The sequence below is a fragment of the Accipiter gentilis genome, chromosome 9 (genome assembly GCF_929443795.1).
Source record: "Accipiter gentilis chromosome 9, bAccGen1.1, whole genome shotgun sequence".
Classification (NCBI taxonomy): Eukaryota; Metazoa; Chordata; class Aves; order Accipitriformes; family Accipitridae; genus Astur; species Astur gentilis.
This window is the reverse complement of record NC_064888.1, coordinates 3236373-3262937: the sequence shown is the minus strand read 5'-3', so window position 1 is coordinate 3262937 and position 26565 is coordinate 3236373. Positions and strand designations below refer to the sequence as shown.

At 39.8% G+C, this 26565-nt stretch overlaps 1 protein-coding gene across 5 annotated transcripts in view; it reads left to right on the top strand.

Annotated features, from left to right (window-relative positions):
- The first annotated feature begins 4049 nt into the window (after positions 1–4049).
- The window catches only part of HERC4 (HECT and RLD domain containing E3 ubiquitin protein ligase 4), a 37250-nt gene continuing 14734 nt past the window's right edge, over positions 4050–26565 (top strand). For 2 of the 5 annotated variants that reach the window (XM_049810205.1, XM_049810201.1), the window contains exons 1-15: positions 4052–4172; positions 5164–5269; positions 6608–6899; positions 9723–9882; positions 11304–11380; positions 13738–13959; positions 15467–15558; positions 18940–19070; positions 20110–20270; positions 20664–20740; positions 22866–22990; positions 23513–23572; positions 24083–24194; positions 24529–24718; positions 25810–25982. In XM_049810205.1, the coding sequence (XP_049666162.1) occupies positions 6674–6899; positions 9723–9882; positions 11304–11380; positions 13738–13959; positions 15467–15558; positions 18940–19070; positions 20110–20270; positions 20664–20740; positions 22866–22990; positions 23513–23572; positions 24083–24194; positions 24529–24718; positions 25810–25982 (1806 nt within the window). In that variant the 5' untranslated portion in view covers positions 4052–4172; positions 5164–5269; positions 6608–6673. Of the gene's footprint in view, positions 4177–5163; positions 5330–6607; positions 6900–9722; positions 9883–11303; positions 11381–13737; positions 13960–15466; positions 15559–18939; positions 19071–20109; positions 20271–20663; positions 20741–22865; positions 22991–23512; positions 23573–24082; positions 24195–24528; positions 24719–25809; positions 25983–26565 lie in introns of all 5 variants that reach the window. The other 3 variants (XR_007507255.1, XM_049810203.1, XM_049810204.1) reach the window with 3 other exon arrangements.

Genomic DNA, 26565 nt, shown 5'->3' with positions numbered 1-26565 from the left:
TAGCACCTGACCTGCTGATCTATTTATAACAGAAAAAAAAAATCACATAATAGCGTGAAACATGACTGCAACAGGAAGAGAACGTGCCACATGTGGGAAGGGGCTGCGCTCTCAACCCCCTGTGTAGGATGCTCGAAAATATTCAGCATCTTTAGCCCAACCTGCAGGTGCCTGGGCACTCGTGTGGCTTCTGCCATACTGCCAGGATATGGGGTAGTCACTCCGAGTGCCAGCTGAAATTTGTGGGGGCTTGGGGATATTGGATCCGCGCAGGAGTTTGTGAGCACAAAAGCTTCATAGCTAATGCAAAGGTCGGCTTGCTTCCTTCGTTATAGTCTTCCCGTCCAGGGTTCATCCTTGTCCTTCACTGCTTTTCCATTTTCTTTCCATCTGTCATCCCATGAATAGCATTCTTTTGGCTATTTCAGCTGTATTTTGTGGCCTGAAAGGATGAGGGGAATGGGGTATTGCAGGTTTTTGCTTTTGCTTGTGTTATTTGAAGGTATGACTCCTTGGCTAATCCTTAAACAGCTCCCTTAATTAGGTGCCCCGAGTTACACACAGAAGTTGCAATATTGTCGATTATAGTATTTATATAGTGATTTCCCTTCACAAACAGGTGAAAAACTGTTCTCTTTTTTCACCGTGTCGCCATCAGTTAATAAATAATTGGTCTTACTGGTATGCACATTTGCATTTGAGCTGACCAGAATCATTACAGCGAGCAGGGTGGGCAGACAGAGAACTAAAACATGCTCAGCTGTGAAGTAGCAGAGCATATAAAACATGTACTCTATGTGTATGTGTGAGTTACGTCTGTCTGTCTACATAGGCACTTCGATTAATTACTATCATCCAAATATTGATACTGTGAAGAATAGAAGGATAAAATGTAAAACTGAAATGGCATCAAAGGGTCTAACCGTACCTTGTTTGTACGGCGATTTGCATTCTAAAGCCTTTCCTTTGTCTTAATCAAGAATATTCTACACAAAGGCTTCACACAAAGGTTAGTAATTTCTCACAGCAAAATGCTGACATCTCTAATTTCATGTTATCAGCTGTTCTGGACACCCATTTCTATTTTCCATAGTCTGTGACGCATCAAAGTCTAAAACAAAGGGGTTTGAAATGAGGAATTAATGTTTATAAAGTATGTACTGACTGTTGCCAGGAGAAAACGGAGGCAGAGAGCAGAGCCCATCTCTGTTATTAGCTATACAGAAAGTTTTGTGCCCTAACACTGTAGCCCTCAAACATGTGTCTTCACTGAAGGGTGTTTTCCAGTAATAAAGCATAAAGTATACGTTAGTAAACACTATATATGATTTTTTTTTTCCTTTTTGTATTATCTGAATGGGTGATTAACTGGGGTACAATTTAAAAAACACAATTGTGCTGACAGCAATCACCAGGCAGTAGCCAAGCATTGCTATTTTAATAATGGCAGGGCGACTGAAAATAGTTTCCTGCTTGTTACGGCCATCAACAAGAAGACCGTGCAATTGTAATAGAAAACCCTGTGTGCTAAGGTACTTAGAAGGAATAAATCCCTTCCCTGAAGTTAACCAGATTTACATTTCTTGTTTTCACTGCATTTTGCATCACTGCAAAATACTGGGGTTTTTTTGCAAGTACAAGAACGGACATTGGGAATGTTGAGGTGCAAAGCATGCTCACCCACAGTTCTCTTGACCACTGCAACTACAGAACCACATTTTGGCAGATTTATGCCAGTGGATGCAGAATTGGTTGTACTGAGTGGCAGGGAGTCCAAGCAGCGATGTGGTACCAGAGTAGGTACTCCTTTCCCCCCGCTGCCTCCGTATCTTTAGCCCCATGAAGGAAGGGGCTTTCTCAAGGCATTAAGACAGGCAGGACGTGGCTTCTCTGGCACAGGAAAGAACATTTGCTAAAATAGGTAGTAAGTGGAATAAACATATGGCTTATACTTTATCTGAAGACACATTTGAATTATTTAACTTACAGTAATCTGATTTGAGGACTAAAATAATTCTTTTAAATGAAATAGCTATGTCTGATACAGAAGGAAGTTGAGATTTGTGCAACATCGTATGTTGTTCCATGCTTTGTATATTTCTTATTGAATGCATCGGGCCAGTTATACCAAAATACTTTTCCATGTAAAAATTGTACTGGACGTACAATGTTCTCTTCAAGTACATGGACATATCCCCACATGCTGGTCAGAGGACACATTGCACAATGAATGACAGTATTTAAAATCCACTTCACAGGGTAATTATTTGCAGTTGCCACTCCGGTGCTCTCACAAATAAGGGGAAAAGGAAGTTCAGAAGATAATGAATGAAATGTTTTCCTCCATTTGCTATGCTCTCTGTAACAGCTACTGCTAACCTTCCATTCTTACACGCAGAATGGAAAAAGGCAAATCGCTCCCATCTCTCCTTTAAACGACAAACCTGTGTATTTGCTACCCTGAAAAGTGCTGCATCATTTAGCCTTTGTCAGCTACGCAGCTATCTCATTTTCTCTGTGTATGAATTTCGTATTTCTGGTTTGGATCTTTACCCATAAATTTACAGCCACAACTCCTGAGAAGTCCTGCAGAATCTTACCTACCTAAATACACAAAGGAACGTTCAATGGCTGGACCGAGACATCCCGTTTGTTTTTTTTTTAAATGCTTTCCATTACAGGGCAAAACGTCACCGAGCACAGCACCTTTCTTCCCCGTCATTTGCAAAAATCACTTGCTGTGACGCGTGCCTGGTCCTGCCTGGCCTTTTTTACTTCCTGACCTACATAAAGGTGGATTGCTACTATAGAGAGGCTGCTAAATAAGGAAACTGCATTTGGATTCCCAAGCCAGTCCACTTCCATAAATTGCAATGAATTTTCCTCCCAGTCCTAACTAAAATCCTAGAAAAAAGCGCTAAAAACCCGCATCTAGCCTGGAAACTTATCTTTAGTTGCTCCACTAGAGATGCGTGTCCAGTGAAAAAACCCACATTTTAACAGAACTCGCGTGTGCTCTGACACCGAGAATGTAACCGGGAGGCAGAACTGAGAAAACTTCTTTTTTTTTTTGGCCGGGGGGGGGTACAGCAAAGACCCGCCGGCCTGCCCCTCGCCCTGAACCAGGAGGGCCGGTGGCCGGACTGGTGCGGACACTGCTGCCGCAACCCCGGCTGGGTTACCCTGGGAAAGGAGTTCCCTTGGGTCAGAAGTTAATGACAGGTAATTGGAGTATGAAGAACAGTTTGTTCCTGCTTCTCCCGGGCGGATCCAGTTCCTTCATCTCGTTCTTGTCGTGCCCTCGGAGATCAAGCGGAGGCCTTCTGCAGGTCTCCGAAGATCGCGGATCGGGAATAGCCAGACGCAGCCAACTCGTAACCGCTCCGCAGGGAAGGAGAGAGACTCCGTCACGAAGACCTCTTCTCAGCAAACGCAGCGATTCGCCCCAGAGCATACTCAGGTTTTTTCATCCTCGATTTTAGAATTATGATGTAACGCAACGGTGGTATGTTTTAAAGCTGCTGCGTCTTTTTTTTTTTTTTTTTTGCGCTGACTCGTTCCCAAACCAGAATACGTACAGCCGCAGGAGCCACCACCTGAGCTAACGGCACCCTCCCGCACCCGGCTCTGCTCTCCTCTCCGCCGGCGCCGTCCTCCAGGCGCCCCGGGAGGACGAAAGCATCACGTCACCGTTCGTCACGCTTCGCGCTCATCCTCCCGCGTTTCTCCGCCGTCGTCAGCTTCTCGCTCAGCCTCTTCACAGCCCGAGGGCGGTGAGCTCCGACGGCAACCTCCCTCCGAGCCTCTGCTCGGGACCCGGCCCCGGCCCCCCGGCCCCGACCCGCTAAACCGCCGCCGCCCCCGGGCTCCTCCTCCGCCCCGCCGAGCTCCGCGCTGACGTCACGCCGCGCCGCCGCCGCGTCACCGCCCCTCACCACGAGGCCGAGGAGGGAGGCGGGCGGCCGAGCGGGCGCGCTGCGGCCCGGCCCCGCCCCGCCCCGCCCGCGGAGTCCGCGCCGGCGCAGCAGGAGCGGCCGGGGCCCTGTCACCGCTCCGCGTCGGGGCCGCTCACGCCCTGGCGGTGGCCGGTGGGTGCCTGCGGGCGGACCGGGCCGGGCCGGGCCGGGCTTGGGCGCGGCCTCGCCGGGGAGCGGAGCGCCTCGCCGCCGCCGGTGAGTTCCGCCGGGCCGGGCCGGGACCCTCTGCGGACCCCGGACGCTGCCGCCCTTCCGCCCCGCGGGGCGGCCGGGAGAGCGGAGGGGGTCGGCGGGACGGCGGCTGTGGCAAGAAGCGGGGGGGCGGCCGGTGGGCCGGGGCGGTTCGGGCCGTTCCGGGCGCCGCCGCTTAAGCAGTTGCGGGGCGCGCTGAGGGGACCGCGGCGCCTGGCGCCGCCCCCGTCGGAGCGGGCGGAGGCCCCGCTCCGGCCGCCGACCCGCGCTCCTCCGGCCCCGGCCCCGCCGGCGATGCGTCCGCTCCCCCCGGCCCCCAGCGCGGCGGCGGCGGCCGGGGGTGCCGTCCCCCGGGGGAGGAGAACCGTTGAAGCCCGCGCCGCAGGCGGGCGGCGTTTGTGGCGGTCGAAGGCGGGCGGTGTCCCGCTCCAAGGGGCAGCCGGAGCGGGCGGGAGCCTGTGGGACAGCCCTCGGGATCGGCGGGCGCGCAGCCCGGCGGCTGGGGCGCTTTAAGGGCGCGTCGGGCAGCGCCCGTGGCCGGGGCGATCGCCCAGCCCGCTCCAGCCTGCGGGAAACATCCAGAGTCTTCCTGTAGCACCGTTACTCGCTCTCGGCTAGTAGAAAGCGAGTTGGGTGGTTTCCCTCGCGTTCTGTATTTGGCGTCGGCGTTGGGCGGCTTCTGACGTCACGCAGGGTAGTATCCAGCAGCTGAGAACGTGAGTTGGCTTTCGTGTCTGCCTACAGGGATAAAACGCTGCCGTGATTTGAGATCAAAGTACAGAACTTCTCCGGCTACCGACTCTTAAAAGAAAAGAAAGCAAAACAACGTACTCCCCCCCCCCCCCCCCCCCCGCCCCCACCTTCCGTGGAAATGCGTATCCGTTTTAACAGAAAAGAGAACTTTTCTCCTTTTTGCCCCGCTGGAGATAGAGCTTGGCTACGGAAATCCTGAAGCACTACAATCATACGTGTCTTCTAACTTCTTGTGTTGCAGGTCGAAGCTTGCATTGCAGTCGCTGCCACAGATGTGTGAAATTTGCTGTTGCGTAGCGATGTCTTAACCGAAGACGTCTTCATTTTGATGTACCCTTCTGAACGTGGTAGGATATAGCTAGTGATAGCTAGGGAAATATTTGATCATGCGTCATCTCCTGAGATAGGTAAACAGAATGCAATATATCTTAAGCTGTTTGGCTGTTTCGGTTTTGGTTTTTTTTTATGAGATCACAAAAATAAGCGTCTCATTTACTGCATTTTGACTTTTGCAGAGAAAAATAGAGTTCATCCTGTTGTGCTGGCAGGAATTCTGCCCTTTTTTGGTTTATGCAACGCTTAGGTGCTAACTGATGGCTTGCTTCCCTGAGCAGTTTTATATTTAGGCGGTTTATACGAGTTATGACCCTGCAGAATGTAAGACTGAAGCCATTTGTAGTGCATTGCATTCCACGTTCCATTATTCATGCTGTCTTCCAAATAATGGTCACAGATGGAAATCTATAGCAATTTTACACTGAATTGCATTGATTTTTAAATTGTTCTGAAAATACGGGGAAACTTACTCTCACGGAAGTGTAGTGTGAGTAATAGCGGAAACATTGTCCCAAGTTCTTCGTCATGTGCAATACTGAAAATGAAAGAGAAGTGTAGCTTTGTATCTTTTCCAAATAGGTACAGAGTCTGTCAGCACAAATACTGATAATTGCAATTTAGGCATTAGGGATGGGCGTTTGCCTGGGGGAGTGTGTATATGTGGCCTCCTGTTCCTGCAGCGTAACTATGAAGCTGTAGCCTGTGTTGATTGCAGTGCAAGATCGGGGACTTGAGTTTCAGCTATATATTTTTCTTTTAAATTGTAAGGTCAGTTGACTCATAGTTGTTTAAATGTAATGATTGACACATCATATTATCCTTTGTGTTGCGTAACTGCATTGATCAGAGCTGACCAATTTTTTCCAAGCTATGAGTCAAGTGTTGTTTTGGGGGATGATCTTGAGGCTGCACGCAGTGCTTTCTGGAGTCACGCAGCTCCTTGTGTAATGAAACTAGCCTGTACTGTCTCCTTAAAAGATGTTTGAGGTCATTTCCACTGGCTAGAATTGGTTGTGACTGCCATTGGTATGGATCTGGATTAGGGATGAGAGAAGTTTTAGAAAGAATGATATTTTAAGTTGTTGAAAAAAAGTTTTATAAAGCTGAGGACCTGCACGTCTCAAAAGTTGTACCTGAAATGGGAAGGAAAGCATTTTACTGCAGAGTTAATGTAAATACAGTCCAAGAAAGTAAATCACACTCTTAAAAATTGTTCGATGTCTCAATATATTGGTATATAGAAAGTCAACTTGTGGATTACCTGTTATATAGAAGATAACATAAATGTTAGGGACAATACTGAAAAAAAAATGTACGTTTTCTTTTTTCTTTTTTTTTTTTTTTAACAGCTACTCAGAAGGGATATTCTAGAAAAGCGAAGTTGGAAGATCTCTGTGATCAAGAGAAGCATAAACATGTTGTGCTGGGGAAATGCATCTTTTGGACAGCTTGGATTGGGTGGAATTGATGAAGAGATTGTTTTGGAACCCAGAAAAAGTGACTTTTTCTTAAATAAGAGGGTCAGAGATGTAGGATGTGGACTGAGACATACTGTTTTTGTCCTGGATGATGGGACTGTTTATACATGTGGATGCAATGATCTAGGACAACTAGGGCATGAAAAAGCCAGGAAAAGACCCGGTAAGTTTAGAAGTAACGAATTGTGGCAAGTACGTGTGGTTGTGCCTGTATTTTTTGTTTCATTGTTCTACATCAAACCCAAGATTGCCAGTGTCTGTGAATGTGCTGAATTGTACGCACAGTAGTTCTTCCAAGAATGGGCGTATTTTTAACTTGAAAAGCATTCCTTTCTTGGATCGCATCTTGTGACAGTTGGAAACAACCAACTGTGAAAATATGGCTGTCCCCCATACTTTTGCCTTTCGTGCAGCTGGACAGTGCCACTGTTTTTTATTTCCAGCATGGAATCGCTTTACCTAACGCTGTGGGAGACTCAGTGGCTGTTTTTAATCTCAAGGGGAGGTGACCTGCTTCAATACATGGATTAGCATTGTGTACTCTATGTATGGGTTTGGCTACTGGAATATGGTAGACATGAGTATTTGCCATACCATAGTTGAGAAACATGCTGTGTGTTTTTAATCGTGTACTATGTGATGTAGAGCAGGTCTGATTGAAGCAATGTTCTTCATTTTCTTTTTTTAAGAACTAAAAATAAAACTTTTGATAAAAGACTTTTCAGCATATACAGTGCTACAGGAAGAGGATTTGGAAAAGCCTAAAGGATGCAATGTAAAACTTATTTGGACTTTTTTTCTTCCTATCTATGTTGTATGCGTGTTTCTGCTTCCTGCTAGTGCAGTTCCATAGCAGAAGTGGGTAAACATCTTGCAAGGACTGCAGGGGAGTGTGCACATGGGCTCCCTTCAGAGCTGTGCTTGTGAGTCATATCTGCGTGCTACTGAGAGATACAGAACAGTGCTTCTGACAGTATTTGTAGCATAACGTAAGCAAACTGAAAAGGCTTAATAAGAGTTTATTCTAATCACTGCTATAGGAATTTTACAAGTTACTTGGCACAGTAATTGATACAAATATTTCAAATGGAAATAGGCATTATACAGTATTTTAGTAGTTCTCCTTTATTCAGAGTTTCGGATTTGGTGCCACTTAAAGACTTTTTGTGTAGTTGATCTGTAACTTTTAAAAACTAATTTGGACTTCTATTGGGAAACAGTAAATGGATATTAAAACTGATAAACTTTAATCCTGTGCAAAAATCTACTTCATGAAAATGGATAGAAACTTGGCTTGTCAAACTTACTCTGAATATTTGTTACCCACTTTGAAAATTATGCTGAATTGTCTTTTAAATCTAAAACTTAAAACAAAAATATCTGACTTCTAATTTTTGTTTTTTTTTAAAACAGCCTTGTATGAGCTTTCATATGTCATGGGCAAACACCTACTATACATTTGGGTTTTTTTAACATGCTCAGACACAGTAGTCATGAGGATTCTAATGTCCTCCTCTCTAATTTTTTCTGTCATCTAGAGGTTACTGACAATACCGCTGAATGTTCTGATGTGAAGTCAGTGCCTTGGGATAACTTGCGCAGTCTAAAGAGGCTCAGTGTCTTTACAGATGGGTTGGGTGCTCTCTTTTGAACGTATTTCTGCTAGCTGAAGATAATTTTGTCGCTGAGCTGCATGTCTCTGGCACTTCTGTGTCGCCAGTGGCACTATTTAGTTGTACCTTCCCTCTTTCCTCCCCGCAGAGCTCTGCTTGCCACAGGCGTTGTGTGAATGTTCCTTAACCCGTATTAGGCAAAGTCAGCCTGGCTAGTTTAGCAGCTGGTGAAGATAGTTGGAGCTAATCTGCATGCTGTTGCCTGAACTGGAGAGCGCTTACATGACCTCTTCCACTGGCGAGGCTGTTATGGGCTGAATTGGGGTGGTAACCTCTTTAATCAGACCAGCTGTTGAAAAAAATGAACTTAACCTCTGCTGCCTGTGTTACTTTATTTTGGGAATTGAGTGCCTGTCATGTTGCAGATACTGTTAGCTACTGTTTCAAAATTGACTTAGGCTATGCTAGGCTGTGGTTACAGTGCACATTGATGATACACAGGCTTTTTCACTGGCATGCCATTCTTTGGCAGGAATAGCATTTATGTGTTTGAAAATTGGGCATAAAATGTCCAAGCAGGCTCTTATTTAAGGGGGACTGTTGAAAATTGCAGCCTTAATGACAGGCCCTGATGATACTTCTCCATTTTACTGTTGAAATAAAAATGTTAGACTTATGATCACAAATCATAAGCATGAAAACAAACTTGGAGTTTTTCCAAATGTATTTAAGGGTATTGGTGCGGGCTACTGGAAAAAAAATCAGAGATATTTTAGTGTTTGCTTTTCAGAGGCATGCCCTGTATATCTAGAAAAATTACTCTTTAGGATCTGTTTCTACAGTATTTTGCATTATAAAGAGGACATTGTGTAGCTCACTGCAAAATCAGTAGCTTTAGTCTTTAATTTGCCCTGCCTTGTTTTGCAGGCTTTTTTGCTAATAATGAATAGGTGAATTTAATTTGCTGTGGTGGAATGTTTTCCTCTTACGTAATATTTACACGTGTAGTCATTTGACAGTAATCTATTTGACCTTAATGTTAATTGAGTTTCTGCACTCATTTTCAGATGACAAGATTAGAATGAACCATTATAATCAAGCTGCAGTTTTTGTGCACTTCTGTGTATTGCTCCAGATACAGTTGTTGTTTGGTTACTTTGGGGTGTCAAATTTAGCTTACTTCTCCTAGAATAATAGCATGCTTATAATTTTAAATAAAGGATGTTTTGGCAGACTTTCTGGGCTTAGTTCTGTGTCATTTCAATTGACATCATAGTACTGAGTATAACTGTCTTGGACAACGCTAACTTGTTAGTAGCTTTTTTTTTTAAACAACTAACTTTTTTCTTTTTTTTTTTTTTTTTTTTTTTTAGAGCATGTTGGTGCACTGGATGCCCAAAATATTGTAGCTGTATCATGTGGGGAAGCCCACACCCTTGCATTAAATGACAAGGGTCAGGTATATGCTTGGGGTCTGGCTACTGACGGACAGCTTGGCTTGCCGGGAACAGAGGAATGCATCAGAGTGCCCAGGTTAAAAATAATAGTGTATAAGAAGTTATTTTTTTGAAAAAAAAAAAAGTGCTTAAATCACATTGGTTAACCTATTCTGCTGTTATAATTAAAAACGCATATTAGAAAGTGTATTTTAGCTATGGCACTTGTATGTTGTAGACAGTTTCCTTTTCACAAAAAGTTAGCTTATGTGAGAAGTGCGTTATGGATTTGCTTGGTTTGGTTGGTTGGGGTTGTGTTTTTTTGGGATTGGTTGTTTTTTTCTTTTTTTAAGTCATGTACTAAGAATGAGCATTGTGTTGGAAAAGTAGGGTGGGTATTTTCAGAATGGCAATGGGGATTGCTAACTGCCGTTTAAGAGAAGTTAAAGAGAAACAGAATGTTAAACTTTCAAAAACAGTTGTGGGAGTACATTTGAAGAAGGCATGTTTGCTATCTGATCTTGATACTTCAATTTTCACCCCAAAGTTTTTTAGCTGTGGTTGAATAATACACCTTCTAGTTATAAAAATGAATGCTAGCCAGATTCACTAGCTTGTTTTCAGAATGCTGTAAGCATTCCAGCTAGCTGAAGTCCACGTTTTTACTGTGATGAATAGGTTCACTGAAATCAGTGGAACTGTCTGTAGCAGTAAGTTTGTATGGTTGCAAGCTGGAGGTTTTCTTTTCTAGTTTTGTTCTTTACATAGGGAAGAGACATGCAAAAGTAACAATTCCTTGTAACATTAGTAATCTATAACTTTATCATGGCTATCTGTGACATATGTATAAACATGAAAGATATAAATAGCTAATATAAAGTGGGGTTTTTTCTGTATCAAATTTAAAAGCCCACAGACCTTTTAGAAACTGTTTTTCTCATCAAAAGTTGAAAGCATACTAGATTTAATGCACATTTATACGTATTTGCAACTTCTTTATAGCATTGTGCAATACTTAATAGCTCTGAATCAACCGAAGTTTTGATTGAAGTTAATGTTGGTAGAGATGAAAAATTGAGTGTTCAAATTTTAACAGGAACTAATTCAGTCTTTATATCTAATACTGATATGAAGAAATTTGTAAAACCTGTTTTCCTTTTGGAAACTCGAAAGTAAGAATAATTTTTTTCTTGCATCCGGTATTCATTTTCTCCATTCAGCTGTGTGACATCTCCTTCCTAGCACATGAGCCTCCCTAATTCTTCATTATGGTCTTTTTTACTGACTTTATTAATTTGAAAATAAGACAGAACCTGTCCTTGAAAGTGTTAGAAAAGAAGCAGTTTTGACTTAAGACTTTACTAAAGAGCTTCTAATTAAAATTAGGATATTTAAATTAGTTTCATATATACGTCAGTGAAAAAGATTCACTTTTTGTATATTACCCTTTGGCATGACTTTATATTTCATACCATGACCTAGTAGCTTAATTCTTTCTCTGTTTTCTTACCCTGATAGAAATATTAAAAGCTTATCAGAGATCCAAATTGTTCAAGTTGCTTGTGGTTATTATCACTCGCTAGCACTCTCAAAAGGTAAGCCAAATTTTTCTGAAGTTTTATGTAATTTCTTACCAGATATTTCTAAACGTTTCAATGTTTATTTTGTCTTTTTAAAAAAGGGAAATTTTTTTTAAAACATGCTACCACTTAACACAGATGGGATTTCAGGTTGGTAGGGGAAGTCTAATTTAATGATGGAAGCTTGAATTTAAAAAATAAATGTACAAACAAATGTTGTGTTGTTCTGCTTTTTTTCTTATGCGTTTTTGCTTTTTATCATGTTGCTTTCATGTAACTTCCTTTTTGAATTAATTTTTCTTTCTCTCCTTTTTATGGTCCCATTTCTTTTTCATCCTGCTAGCGAGGCACTTTGTCACTAGTCTTGTTTTAACCTGTAACTTCAAGTTACTGAGGCTTGCAGACACCGACTTCCTTGTCTGCTTTTCTATTGCAAAGCCTCTGTTTTGTTGGTGCTTCTATAGTTAAAATGTAATGTCATGTTATAACGCACCTTTTGAAAGGTTTAAACATCTGTCTTGAAAGTTTTGCTGGGGCTATGAGAACATACTTAGTTGGCCTCACTTACATGAGTATTGCATGTCTAGTTAATAGAATAGCTTTCCAGAAATGAATATGAATATGAATTTCAATTTGCTAGTTTGTTTCATTGTGACAAAGGAGAGTTGTGGCTGAAACTTCCATTTGGAAGAGGTGGCTGCTGTATAGGGTTAATGGAAACTTAGAAACTCAAAACAAAAATTCCAGAAAGACTATAGTTTGACAGTGTTTCTTAACAATGTGTGGTTAAAATATAAACTAAATAAGCTGTGGGGAGGGAGGTGATAATCGCATGTTGAATTTTTTTTTCTTTTTCTTTAAATATAACAAACTGACTATATGTGCCTTGATTCTGTATGTGACTTTTCATGGGCTCCTATGTTTTCTGTGCTGTTGTGTATTCCTGGGGTCTTTACCATTATAACCTAGTGAGATTCCTTTGTTTTCAGGACAGGCAGACAGGGATTTACAAATAACCCTTTGACTGTGTTAAGATCAGCAGTAGGATGTGGGGAATATCAGAATTGTGCTGTTAAGCATTCTATTGGTCAAAAGCGCAAGATAAATTTCACTCAGTGTTTTAAATAGTTACAAGCTTCAAGTACAGTATCACTATCCTATTGCCCATTCGTGCATTTGCAGCTCTATGTTTCTGTTCTTCACGTGCATTGTAGGGTGGTTTTTTTGGTGGTTTTGGTTTTTTTTTTTCCCCTGGTTGTAGGAGAACCTGCAGAAATACTTGCAATGTAGCAAGGTTACGGCCTTCAAAAGAGACCACACAGGGAGGAAGGTGGGATGAACTTACTTGCATCGGGCATTTTGAGAGGAGACTTCATAGCATTTTTAGATCTATATATGGGATATTGATAAGGCGGATTAGTTCGTGTGATTATAAATGATTGGGATAGGATTTCTTCAGTGTTAGGAAGGCTTTGTATAAAAGTGGTGCGTTAGGGGTTTTTTTGTGTGTCTGGTTTTGTTTTCTGGTTGTTGTTGTTTAAATATATAAATAAAATCTGAGAGACCTGTACCCTAGGGAATGGGTTTCATCATTTTCCATCTTGATAAAACTGTTATTGGGAAGATGGAGATAGGACAGACATAGGTAACATTACTGTTTGAAACATATTGCATCAGCAAAACCAAAATATCTTTGTGATTAGACATTGATCTTTAGGATAGTAAATACCTTGGCAAAATGTTGGTGGTTCAAGGGAACATTTTATTTTGGTGGCAATCTTAACATAAATAGCTCTCTGATTTGTGATTCTTCAGAACGTTTTTTTTCTTTCTAAGGCATCAAAAGACGTTATAAACTTTGTGCTTCACTGATCATATTATTAATACAATATTTTAAAATTTAAAATGTAGTCACTTAAATTGTATGTGAAAATTAAGTATGTTACCATATAAAAGCTTAGATGGAGGCTTTTGTGATTGGAAATTGGAAATTTTTGCATGTCCGGTATGCCGCTTAAGCAAGATCTCTGCATAAAAATATATGCAGTAGTGGAACTCCCAATGGAACAGCACCTTGCTTTGTAATAACCAAACTCAACTTATCTAACGCTGTTGAAACAGGAATGTTACGAGCAGTTTTGAGGGTTTTGAATGTGATTTAAATACTGTCAGTCTGATTAAATATTTGAGTTGAATATCTGCAAATTACACGAGAATACTTATCTTCAGGCATCAGTAATTTGTATGCATTTTCAAACTCAAAAATATTTGAAGAGTAACTTTTAGCTTTTCTTACAGTAAATAAACTTTGTACAATTAAACTATATTGATTGTATTTCTTGGTGTTTTGGTTTTTTTCTCCTTTTAAACAGGAAGTGAAGTGTTTTCCTGGGGACAAAATAAATATGGCCAGCTGGGCTTAGGTTATGAGTATAAAAAACAAAACTCGCCACATGTGATTAAATCTCTGCTGGGAATCCCTTTTGCACAGATTGCAGCAGGAGGAGCTCATAGTTTTGTACTAACTCTTTCTGGAGCCATTTTTGGATGGGGACGTAACAAATTTGGGCAGCTGGGTCTTAATGATGATAATGGTAAGTAAACATTACTTCAGTAAAATTTCCTGCTGAAGGTCTTGTTTTGTGAACCTAAAGACAGCAGTATTCCTAGAAAAGGAGCATATAGAACAAACCTTTGTCGAATATTGTCGGAGAGTGCTGGTGTCATGTGCAATTGCGTAAGGAAGACATAGAGATTTCTTCCTTGGCTGTTTTGAAGTGAAAGTTCCAACAGTGTTATGTTGAAATTCTAGCTTGCTTGACTTGTTTTCTTTCCCTGTTCTAGATTTTTCTGTGACTTAAACTTTCTGAACAGGATTGAATTAAAATACTGTGCAGTAGTTACAGTTTGAACTGAATTTTAGATAGATGAAATTGCTTGACAAAACCAGTATTGTATCAAAACTATTTGGTTGTCCTTAGTAGACACATTTAAGGCATCTGCATTGTTTTACTGCCACGTGGGTGTCTGCCTTTCTCAGGCCACTTTTGATACTCATTCACACTTTTCAGCTAACCATTTCCAAAAATTCCTCTACTAGGGTCTTGATATTCACTAACGATTTTAAGCAAGTGGTTAGGTTAGACAAAAAATTATTTCTATGTTAGTTGTATTATGTTACATGTTCACCATGTGTGTGCAGGGCTCCAAGATGGGAGTATATGCTATCAGGTTCCTGTAATACGCAGTTTAGTATAGAATAATCTGTAGCTAGCTTCATGAATTCAAACTTTCTCACTGATTCATTGTTCTTATAACTATTTAAAATAAGAAAAATGTGTTGTAGTTAAAATGCGTATCTGAATTAACGCTTTAGATCTGGTCACACTTATGTGATAAGAAAATTAGATGTACTTTTCAGAAATAAAATTTTCATGGGAGACTTCAGTTGCTTCTACATATTCTTTGGAATATGTATGACCCCAGTTTTTTATATAGCATTACTTCTCAGTAAAATCCCTTTTTTATGTCTTGATAGGGCTTGTTCCAGGCATCTTAGCTAACCTGACAAATTTTAAGACATTAGCATTAGTGTTTAAAAAAATTGCCTTTGTTCAACTGGATGACAAAGTTGATTTGCTCTGGTGATGGAGGGAAGTTAGTTGTCCTTCCTAATTATGCAGTCTTCCATTTTATTATACGTTTAGTAGTACAGAACTATGACCAACTCATACCAATTTAAAGAACACTTTAAAAACATGAAGCACAGAAACAACTCAAAACAACTGTCATTTGTTTTCTCATGGCCAATGGCAGGTCTAACGTGCGTTCCCTATTTCATGATTTATGTATTGACATATGATGCTATGCTAGTGACAATGAGATTATTTGCTACAAAGTATTTCAATATAGTAGTCTTTTTTTTCTGTACTGACACTTCCATCTCAAAGATACATAAACTCAGTCACAATGTTTGTATTACGCTAACAAATTTAAAATGCTTGTTTGAGTGGAACCAAATTAGAATAAATGAGCAGAGCTATTTGTTTTCTGATTTTTATTTTCAAAATAAGCGACCTACTGCTGTATTAAACCTTTCAGATAGGTATGTTCCTACGCTGCTAAAGTCACTGAGAACTCAGAAAGTTGTTCATATATGTTGTGGAGAAGACCATACTGCTGCCCTTACAAAGGTACAGTATTTAAAGATATGTTTATGCTTTGATTTTTTTAATGTTTTCAGGAGAAGATGCTACCTGAATAGGAAGCAATAAACAAAATTCTGCATAAAATTTCTTCAAAGTTTATTGGATGAAGTTGAGGAAACACTGGAAGAGTGGTTAAATATTTGAAAAAACTTAACAAATCCAAGAAATCTTTTGGTAGTTTTAAATTTTTGTCAGATTTGGTGAAATTGAGCATACAAAATATAGCATTTCTGATATGTGCATGTTGCATTATTAAAATTATGCAGATATTGACATTTACATTAATGTATCCTAAAGAGATTAGCTGTTTTCTGGCTGTAATGCCTCTAGTGTTGCTGTTATCACTGATCAGACAAAGTTAAATTTGAATTTAAATTGAATGCTGGGGAGATTGGTGCGTGTGGTTGTTTAAAGTTTTTTCTTAGTGATTTTCTACTTGCTATTATAGTGGGTTGACCCTGGCTGGATGCCAGGTGCCCACCAAGCCACCCTATCACTCCCCCTCCTCAGCTGGACGGGGAGAGAAAATACAGCAAAAGGCTTGTGGGTCAAGATAAGGACAGGGAGATCACTCACCAGTTACTGTCACAGGCAAAAGAGCTTGGGGGCTTGACTTGGGGAAATTAATTTATTGTCAATCAAAAGTCAGGGTAGGGTAATGAGGAATAAAAAGAAATCTTAAACCACCTTCACCCTACCCCTCCCTTCTTCCTGGGCTTAACTTTACTCCTGGCTTCTCTACCTCCTCCACCCCAGCTGTGCAGGATGATGGGGAAAAGGCATTGTGGTCAGTTCATCACACGTTGTCTCTGCTGCTCCTTCCTCCTAGCTCCAGTGTGGGGTCCCACCCATGGGAGACAGTCCTCCATGAACTGCTCCAGCGTGGGTCCCCCATGGGATCACAAGTCCTGCCAGCCAGCCTGCTCCAGTGTGGGCTCCTCTCTCTATGGGTCCACAGGTCCTGCCAGGAGCCTGCTCCAGTGCGGGCTTCCCACAGGGTCACAGCCTCCTCCGGGCATCCGCCTGCTCTGGCGTGGGGTCCTCCACAGCCTGCAGGTGGAGATCTGCTCCCCCGTGGACCTCCATGGGCTGCAGGGGGACAGCCTGCCTCACCGTGGTCTTTACCACGGGCTGCAGAGGAATCTCTGCTCCAGCGCCTGGAGCACTTCCTTGCCCTCCTTCTTCACTGGCCTTGGGGTCTGCAGGGTTGTTGCTCTTAGATATTCTCACTCCTCTCTTCTGTCTGCTGTTGTGCAGCAGCTGTTTACATACTATTGGCAAACCAATAGAAGAAATGGAAGATTTACATAATCCACTAGTAAGTATTATGGTGTGAGGTTCTATGAAAAGTTGGCCACTTATTTCCAGGCCAATTTGGAAAAAAAGCACGTATTCTGTGTCGATGTGGCATGTTCGTACAGAGATGTAGGAAATGATTAAAATAGAGAGCTGAAATGTGTTAAATTGCCTTATACATAACTGTTGGCTAAACGTGTTATTTGGAGTCTTATTTTTAAACTTTTAAACTTATTTGGAAACTTCTAGGAGCAACATAAACTGTATAATGCTAGTGTTCTTTCTTACACTCATTTTAGTGATCAGTAGTGTATTTCGAGGATCACGTAATGATAAGTACCTTTATTTTGTGGTGGGTAAACCAAATCATACATGTCTTGCTTTAAATGATTTACTCCCGTACTTTTCTTTCTGTGTTTTGCTAGTTGGATTAGACTTCAACATTTAGGTAAAAATCAGTACGTATTAACATTTTGACATTTGCTGTTCATCAATCTCAGTAAAATGTATCAATTTATAAACAGGGTATTTTGGGGCTTAATACTCATAGCAGTAGAAAACACTTCTGGCCAGTCAAGATTTGGGCAAGTGACTAAATATCCATTTCATGTCTGAATCTGTCGGATTCAGAATATTGTTGTAGAAGGCATTAGGATTTTGAGAGTAACTATTTTTAATGTTTTATTTATGAAGAAAACCATTTGTGTTTACTTACTTTTGGAAAATGTATGGATTTTTTAATGTTTTAGTTTGAATTTTTATACTGCACCAAGTTAAAAGTTGTTTTGAAGAATACGATCTGCCCAAATGTGGTCATACTTTTGTTGTTTATACATGCTTAATTTTTTACAGTGAAAGGAAAGGACTGTTCACAAACAATTGCTTTTTGTCCTAAAATATTCTCTCGCTTTAACAGAAAAAGACGTGGCAACTTTGTAATCCTGAAACTGATATTGATATATTGTGTGAGGTTAGGGGAGTATAGAGTGTGAAGAAAACACCAATCTGTAACTTGGGTTCTAAATGTTTTCCCCTTCTTAATGTACAGAAGTTAACTTCAAACTTGCTTTAAAGCTGATGGACTCAATTAAGATACTGAATTTACTCTAAATGTTTCAACACCTTGTTTATGTCACCTGTTTATATAGCTCCATTTTCCCTTGCATGATAGGCCTTGCAGAACGAGGGCTCTTGACTTATATCTTTTGTAGACAGTACTATGTATATGTGTGAGCATTCTTCAAGTCCTTCTGAAATTCAGAAAAACCTGTCACTGTTTGTTATCCTGATTCAGTGAATGAGGCTGTTGGTTTTTCTCAGCGGACGCTGCCATTTTAATGATGATTTCCAGCAGAGGTCCAGTCTGATGCAGAGTAGAATTGAAAGAAACAGCTTTACAATTTCAAAGCATTTGAAAATGGAAAGTTTCAAAGTTGTTGTAAGGTAAGTTGTATAACTTCTGAAAATGTTTCTGATTTAACATGCTTTCGTTAAAGTTTTTGGTTAATTTCTTGATTAAATTAATCAAAAACACTTAAAAAAAATGACTTGCCTCACAACAGTGTTGAAATTTTCTGGTTTCTTACGCTTTCGAATAACGAAGCTGACTATTTCAGTCATACTCTGCATCATCTGCCTGAGGAGGGCAGCGTCCTATTTAATAATTGCTTTAAAGTTTATATTCAGGATTTAAAAGCCAAAGTATACTTTTTTAATAGTGTGAGTTTATATGCTGTTGTAGTTCGTCAAGAAAACTGGAAAAGAGGAAAAACGAGGATTAGTATCTATTATTGACACAAGTTAATGGCAGGACTATTGTATAATATGGAAATTACAAGAACGCGATTTAACACGAATAAGGTAATACCTGATAGCTGTGCCACGTTTTCATAACTGCAATTAACTTGTGACTTTTCTGTGTCTCAGGGCCCTCTTGTGCATGTATATTTTCTCTCCTTTCCTCACAATTCCAAAATCATCAGATAAGGAGATTTATTAAACCCCTATTTCTGTTAACTTTCTTGTTCTGAGATATACTATTATTTTAATGCAAATAATTTATTTGTTTAGGAAGGTGGGGTTTTTACATTTGGAGCTGGAGGCTATGGTCAGTTGGGTCATAACTCTACCAGCCACGAGATAAACCCAAGGAAAGTTTTTGAACTTATGGGAAGTGTTGTCACACAAATCACTTGTGGCAGGTAAGGTCTATTCTGTGCTAGCACTGCAAATTTTATAACTTGTTCTGTGTAAAACTTCATGTATATTGCAATATGAATTGGTTTTTTTCTTACCCTTTGTGGTTAGGGAAGACAAGATGGTCTCTAACAAAAAATATTTAGAAACCTTACTGGGATTTTAAAAACATTCAATGGAAGAACTAATGGAAGTTATACTGTTTGAGGGGCTCTGATTTTCTAAACTGAAAGTGTGAATAATCAGTGTGAAATGTGAAGGTGTTGTTTATTGCTGTTGCTTTATCATTTCCTATTAAAGAACGAGTGTGTTAGGGAGGTGCATGAACATCACTGAGGATAAGTGTAAAATTTGGAAACATAGCTTGTTTTGTGAAATACCCGTAATAGTGTATAGCGCTTCAGTTCCTAATGGTTTTTTACTGTATATATTATAATAGCACCCAAGAAATTGGAAGAATTCCCAGCACACATGAAAATGCTCTTCTCCAAAGAATTGTATTCTAAGGAGACAAAGTGAGGGAGGCAACATAATTTTTTAAGAGATGGGCACACTTTGTTATTTGGGTTAAAGAATGTGCTATCGTTCTAGCAGTTAGGTTGACATCTAGTGGACCCATTCTGTTTTAATAGTCTGCATAAATTTAATACTGGTTCTTCCCAGGCTCATGGTGGGAGAGGGGGCTTCTAGAGTTGAGAAGGATGGGAGGGGAAAGGAAATGCAGCCAATCTGGTAGAAATTTTGAATTTCTGAATGTCTAGAGATATGCTCTAAAGGTCAAGAGATATTCTCTGAAGGTCAGACTGTGGCTAAGCAGGGTTTCAAAGCAGAACCTGGCATCTCCGTTCCGTGAACTTTTTAATGAAAATGGAATATTGCCTATTGGAGTATAAATGGACTATTGCCAGTGGCAGTGCATTGCCAATAGAAAAGCAGAGTGTTTGGTACTACAGGACCTTTAACATACTGTTTAACACAATTCTTAAGCTGGCCTGCACAAAGCATAATGCTTAGGTTTTTGTTACTGAATTTTGTTTGCCCTAGGCAGCACACTACTGCGTTTGTTCCTTCATCTGGAAGAATTTATTCTTTTGGACTTGGAGGTAATGGGCAGTTAGGTACAGGAACAACCAGTAATAGGAAAAGTCCCTTCACAGTAAAAGGAAACTGGCTTCCTTACAGTACTCAATGCCCGATAACCACAGGTAAGCAACATCTAGCGTATTTACTTCTTGGATTCCTGTTCCTTTATAGTGTCTTACGAAACTTGAGATTTAAACTAAATATGAGCTATAATCACTTTCTTCCAAACAGCTCATTTTCACTGTGCTCTATTCCCTAAAGTCCCATTTCTGCTGTAGGAAATACATGCTTACTTGTGCTGTTGGGTTAGGTCCTTTGTTAGCACTAAAGCTAAAACTTCGAGCTGTTAACATTTACCTCAGTTAAAGATAGTCTTAACTATTGTATTGCAAAGATCTGCTTCAGCGAGGTTATGTAAGGAAGGAACCTTTTTCTAATTGAGTGTTGATTGCAGTGTCTTAATCATTTCTCAGATTCACATTTTCACAGTTGCCTGTTTTTTATTCCTGTTGCAGACAGTGAGGAGTGTTACTGCGTAAAGAGAATTTTCTCTGGTGGGGACCAAAGTTTTGCACACTACTTTTATCCACAGGTAACAAATTAAATATACTTTAGTTCCAAACTCTGTCAAAGTTAAATGTTAGTTTTTCTGATGGATTTGGAAAGATTTTCATATTGAAGGTGCGTGACTACGTTGTAAAGTTCATTAGAACAGTGTGGAAGCACAAGACACTAAGCCAATTTAGTAACTGGAAGACCTGGATCCAGTTATTGAGTGTTAGCTGTCAGTAAGCAATTGAGGCTTTTTGGCATAAGCTTTTTTCCTGAGTGAGGGATGCATACACTTCTTTTCCTTTCATAAAGGAGAAGGTGATTGAATATTTGAGCTCTTCACCCCTGCCCAGTCCTCCTCAGTAACTCCTGACTGCAGCTTTGCTGGCTTCTGCTCCGTAGCCGCTTTAGCATACCATAACAATGAGGAAACTAATGGAGCTTTTTGCTAAAATTCGTAGGTGGTGACATAGTTTGTTATGTGACAGAGTTTTATGCTAGTCTTAAAACTTAAGTTTTAAAAAGACAAGAATTGATCTGTTTAAATTCTAGTATGGAAAAATGTCTAGAAGCACTTCACAGTAAAAATGGCCATGTGGGAGTATGATGGAAAGGAGATGCTATTAGAAGATGAGTTGGGAGGAAAAAACAAGATGAAGATATATGGGACTGTTTCCAATATAGCCCAGCAGATATTAGCCCATAGGGATTAATGGAGCATCAAGAGCTGAGTATGTGGGGTGAAAACTAATTTGGACATGTAGGAAAACAGATTTTAGTGGGAAACATGTTTGTTGTCAAGAAAAACTGAGTACAGGTCAGGCTTGCAGCAACCCTTTGCCCCCACAGCCTGTTCTGGTTGTACAGAATCAATTTTTCTAGGTTTGTTTTTTGTTTTGTTTTTTTTGTTGTTGTTGTTTGTTTGTTTTTCCTTAATTCTGATTGAGTTGTGGTAACTATTGCTGTATTTGAAAGAAGCTTGTTTAGCAGGTGTCGACTGGAAAAATTACTGATAATATAGCCTCAAAACCTGTCTATTAAAACTCCTTTCTTAAAAACTTTCTTGTGTGCAACTTTCATAATTACTGAAGTAGATTCTGACTAATTGAGGTGAACTGGAGACTGTATGAATGCAGTTATTGTGGCTTGTTCTGTACAGAAAGTATTAGCAATAGATGAACTTAGATGCTACAAAAGTATCCTTTTAGTACTCTTTAGTTTGGTAATTTGTATTGAATGAATTCTTTCAAAGTTAGGCGAGTACTGTACTCCTGGGACTTGTGTGTCCTTGCCAGTTAAGGGGTCTCAGCCAAAATCTGTTTGTTTTCTCAAGTTAGTTTTTGGGCAGCTCAGTTCCCTGAGTTGTTTCATTGTGGATTTAAATGACACTTCGGCTGGACACAAGGGAAACGGAAAGAGGGTTTCTCATCCTGATCCTGTAGGATGGGATCAGAAGTACTGATTTTTGGTGACAGCTAGTCATCATTATACTGAGTCAGCTATGTTGTCAGACTGCACCCTCAGGAGAAATATGTTTCCTTTTTCTCGTTTAACCTTATTTTTGGTGCTATTTGCCATCTCTTTTTGAACCAATGCTCCTACTCAAAATGATGGTCTTCCTTCTGCTCCTCTTTACTATTAGAAATCTTACTGGAATTCATTTGGCATGAGCAGCACATCAAAATGCAGCTCAGCTGATGATGCAGTAAATGTTCAGAGAAACATGATTCATTCTCAGGAATCTGATGGAAGCGGGGTGGGAGAGCAGCTGTCCAAAAAATTGAATGGCTCCTTTTCTGTATGCTCACAGCTTGGCAGTAAGCTAAATGGCTCATAGTTACTAGGGAGAAGAGATGCTTGCTACTCTTATGTCAAGCTTGTTTGGTGTTCATCATACAGAAAAGTACTGTATGTTTACGAGTTTACCAATAAGTAAGCTGTGGTGCGAGTTAACACACTAAATGTTTTTAGTCTCTGCTCTGCTTTAATAGTGAATGCAGAACTGCTGGAATACAGTAAATTTATCCTTGGGCTTATTTCACAGTAATAGTCTGGGTAGGCAAATTGTTAGTCAATGAAGAGATAAAGAGTTCAACCACAGGACTGTGATTTTTCTAGAAATTAATTTTGTGTGCCTGATTCTTTACGTTTTCTTTAAACTTTAGAACATGGTGCCACCAGATGATTTTAGGTATCCTGACTTTTTGAAGCAGATCTGGACTGTGAATGAAACGTTTATTCAAAGATTGCTGACTTTCCCATCTGGAAGACTTCCTGTAGAGATAGCTAAGTAAGTGATGTTGAGGAAAGAAGTTGTCTTTCATAACCTTACTTATGAATTGGGCATTAGTGGGGTTTTGAACATACATTGCAAAGCTTTTTTAATTACTGATTTTATTACGCGCAGAGCTGTTGCTGTGCTTTCACTGTCATGCTTGTCAGGTAGTTTAGATCCTTTAGTCTGTGTCATCTCTGTGACAGATGACTGTTCAAGACTAAATTAAGTATCTAGTTGCACACTGAAAAATAACAGTACATGTAAAGGAATATGAGAACAACTCAAAGATGATTGCTTCTACTTTAATAAAGGAGGATGCAAAGAAATGAAAAATAAATTGCAAGACTTGCTTTCATTTGAGCTGTCTCAAGCATCAGGTCTTGAATGGATGTTTTATCTAGTGTTGTTTAATCATATTAGAGTTCCATCCTTTGTACAATGTAATTTATTAGGGATTAAATGCAGGTATTTTTATTGCTATTGCTAATTTGTTAAAAGAAAACAAAATAACTTATTTCATGTCAACAATTTCAGTGAAATTGATGGAACGTTCTCCTCAGCTGGGTGCCTGAATGGGAGCTTTTTGGCTTTGAGGTAAGTGGTCAGGCTTTTAAACAAGTATTCCTGTGAACAGAATTAATGGTGGTTACCTTCCTAGTGTCTCTTTTTACAACTGTAACACCTTTCCAGTGTTTCCTTATCTTACTGTTACTCTGATACCCGCAGTTTAAACTTCTAGCTCCTTTACTGCCATATGCTTTGTCAGCTGGCCCAAATGCAGTGTGTCTCCTGCTAGTCTTTGGAAGCATGTGCCGCCTGGCTGCTACCGTGTCAGCCAGCAAAACTCATTACTTCTCAGCCACAGGTTGTATATAATTCAAGGGGAATATATTGCACAGGCTGGTTTAGATCCTAGTGTTTTTACCCGATTGTCTTGCAGTTAGAGAAGATTTTTTGTTGTTGTTGCTTCAAAGGTCATATAAGAAATGGAAGTCTGATACTGTGATCTCTCATGTTTTAATTCCTTAGTTAGTAGGGCTAAAAATTCAAGGTGAGTTGCTGAGAATACAGGATTCAGTCTTAGTATTTTTTTTCTTTCTGCAGCAATGATGATCATTACAAAACCAGCACTAGATTCTCAGGGGTTGATATGAATGCTGCTAGACTACTATTTCACAAACTTATACAGCCTGACCACACTCATATATCACAACAGGTTTGTGCTGCATATTTTCCTTATGTTTGGGATTATCTTTCTGTTTTACACCTATCCAGAAATACTATTGTTATGCTTGCTCTGACCCTTCATTAACTTTCTTTACTCGATAATATATCAACTACAAATACATAAGACTATATAGTGTTGTGACAATTAGGTAACACATCAGCATATTGTATTTTAATATTTAATATACTGTCTTTTTTCTAAATGTATAACAGTATAATTTAAACTCTTGATGATTGTCTTCTAAGTTATTTTTTATCTAGGTGGGCATTTGTTTAAATTCACAATTGCATTAGAATAAACAGAATTTTATGATGTGCTGTAGGTGGCAGCTAGTTTGGAAAAGAACCTTATTCCCAAATTGACCAGCTCCTTACCAGATGTTGAAGCTTTGAGGCTCTATCTCACTCTACCAGAATGCCCACTGATGAGTGATGCAAACAATTTCACAACGTTAGCTATTCCTTTTGGAACAGCTATTCTGAACCTAGAAAAAGCTCCTCTGAAAGTTCTTGGTAAGAAACTGAATTCTTTACTGTTAAAACTAAGGATCTCCAGATGAAAATGTATAGAAAATCCATCAGTGAAGACATGGTCTCAGCAACACCTGCTGTGTATTTACAGTTCTATAGAATTCCCCAGTGAGAAAATTAAGGGTTAACATTGCTTAATGGGTAGGAAAACACCTATTCTGTCGCTTCTGGGTGCGTTAACTGGCTGTCCGTATGAATTCATCTGGTATTGTAATTTTTGGACCGATTCCATTTGGAAGGAATTAAACTGTGTAGTTCAGTGTATTTGGAACATGTTGTCACACTTCAAAGTGAAAAGTACGTGGTCAGACAGCTAACAAGCTCTAACCAATTTCCAGAAGTGTTGCAGAGCAGATGTTAAATTGTCTTTGTTTTGAGTATAGCACCTGTTTTGTTGCTTCTGAGCAGTTCCTGTTTTCTCACTGATCCTAAGATGTGGTCTTCAAATACTCAGCTGAGAATAGCTCTATTAACTGTACTTCCTTACACCTTCTTACTGTGACTCCTGTCACTTGAAATACAGCTTAGAGAATTGAGGTTTCAGAATATTTCCTTTTTAATTGGTATCTTTTTGAGAGGGTGCTTTCTTCTTCCTCAATTATTTTTTGCCTTATAACCCATCTCTTGTGTTTTTCAGTAGTTTTTGGTGAGAGTAAAGAGCTTGTCTGCTGTAAAGAAAAGCGAACTGATAATTTCTTTGAACTGTAGATCCTTTTCCCTCACTTTTCGTTGCTCTCAGGACTGTTAGCTTAAGTCAAGATTTCAGGGTTTGAACCATCTGTTTTTATGTCAAATGTTACTTCGTGATACTGTCATGTACTCTAGATGAACACACTTAAAGAGTTGGTGTGTAACAACAGAGCGTTTGATGAGAGGTTTCATTATTTATACAAGAGTAATTTGCTGTTTAAAAGTCTGCACCACTCTTGCTTTGTTAAACTTTTTTTTTTTGAGGGTCTTTGGTAACTGACAAGTATGTTTTCTAGAAAAACATGTTTTTTAGTTGAAAGGATAGCATAACATAATGTTGTAGTGGCAGGTATTCAGTTCATGTGTTCACCATTTGTTGACAGAAAACTGGTGGTCTGTACTTGAACCTCCATTGTTCCTCAAGATAGTGGAACTCTACAAGGATGTCGTAGTCCATCTTTTGAAGTTGTGCAAGATTGGCATTCCAGCTTCTGAAAGAAGAATACTTACGAATTTTCTACACACGGCTTTCAGAGTTCTGGAAATACTGCATAGAGTATGTTTACATAATTTTAACCAATTATTTATCTGTTTTTGTCAGCGTCTGTGTGCTGTGTAGTTGTTAAAAGAAGTTGAGTTACTAAAGAGTTTAAATAGACTTGCATCTACAGAATTATCTGTAGTTTTTCCATCTGGACCGATGAACCATTGGAATTCTGGATTCCAATCTGACATGGTGATGGAATTAACTGTTCTCTTGGGAACACAGGCTGACCCAGTCAATTGCATCTGTGAGGGTATGTTGGAAAGAGCTGCCTTTTAAGCTTGAAATGATAGCAAATAAGATCACAAATGGAAGCTAAGAGCAAGCTGTATTTTGAACAAGAAAGATCTGCAGAGTTTTACCAAGACAAAATTTATTTTCTGATTTGTTTATTCTGTTTGTTAGTATTGTAACTTAATTCATGAAAACTAATGAATTTATGAACTTTGAATAAAACCAGCCTAAGTCATTTGGAATAACCAGACTGTTGCTGCAGAGGTTTCCCCTCCCACCCCCTGGTTTTTTCCCTCTGTAGTTTATTCTGGTCCTATGGCATTTTGTCCTTATATGCTAAAAGAGCATTTTAGGCATTCCT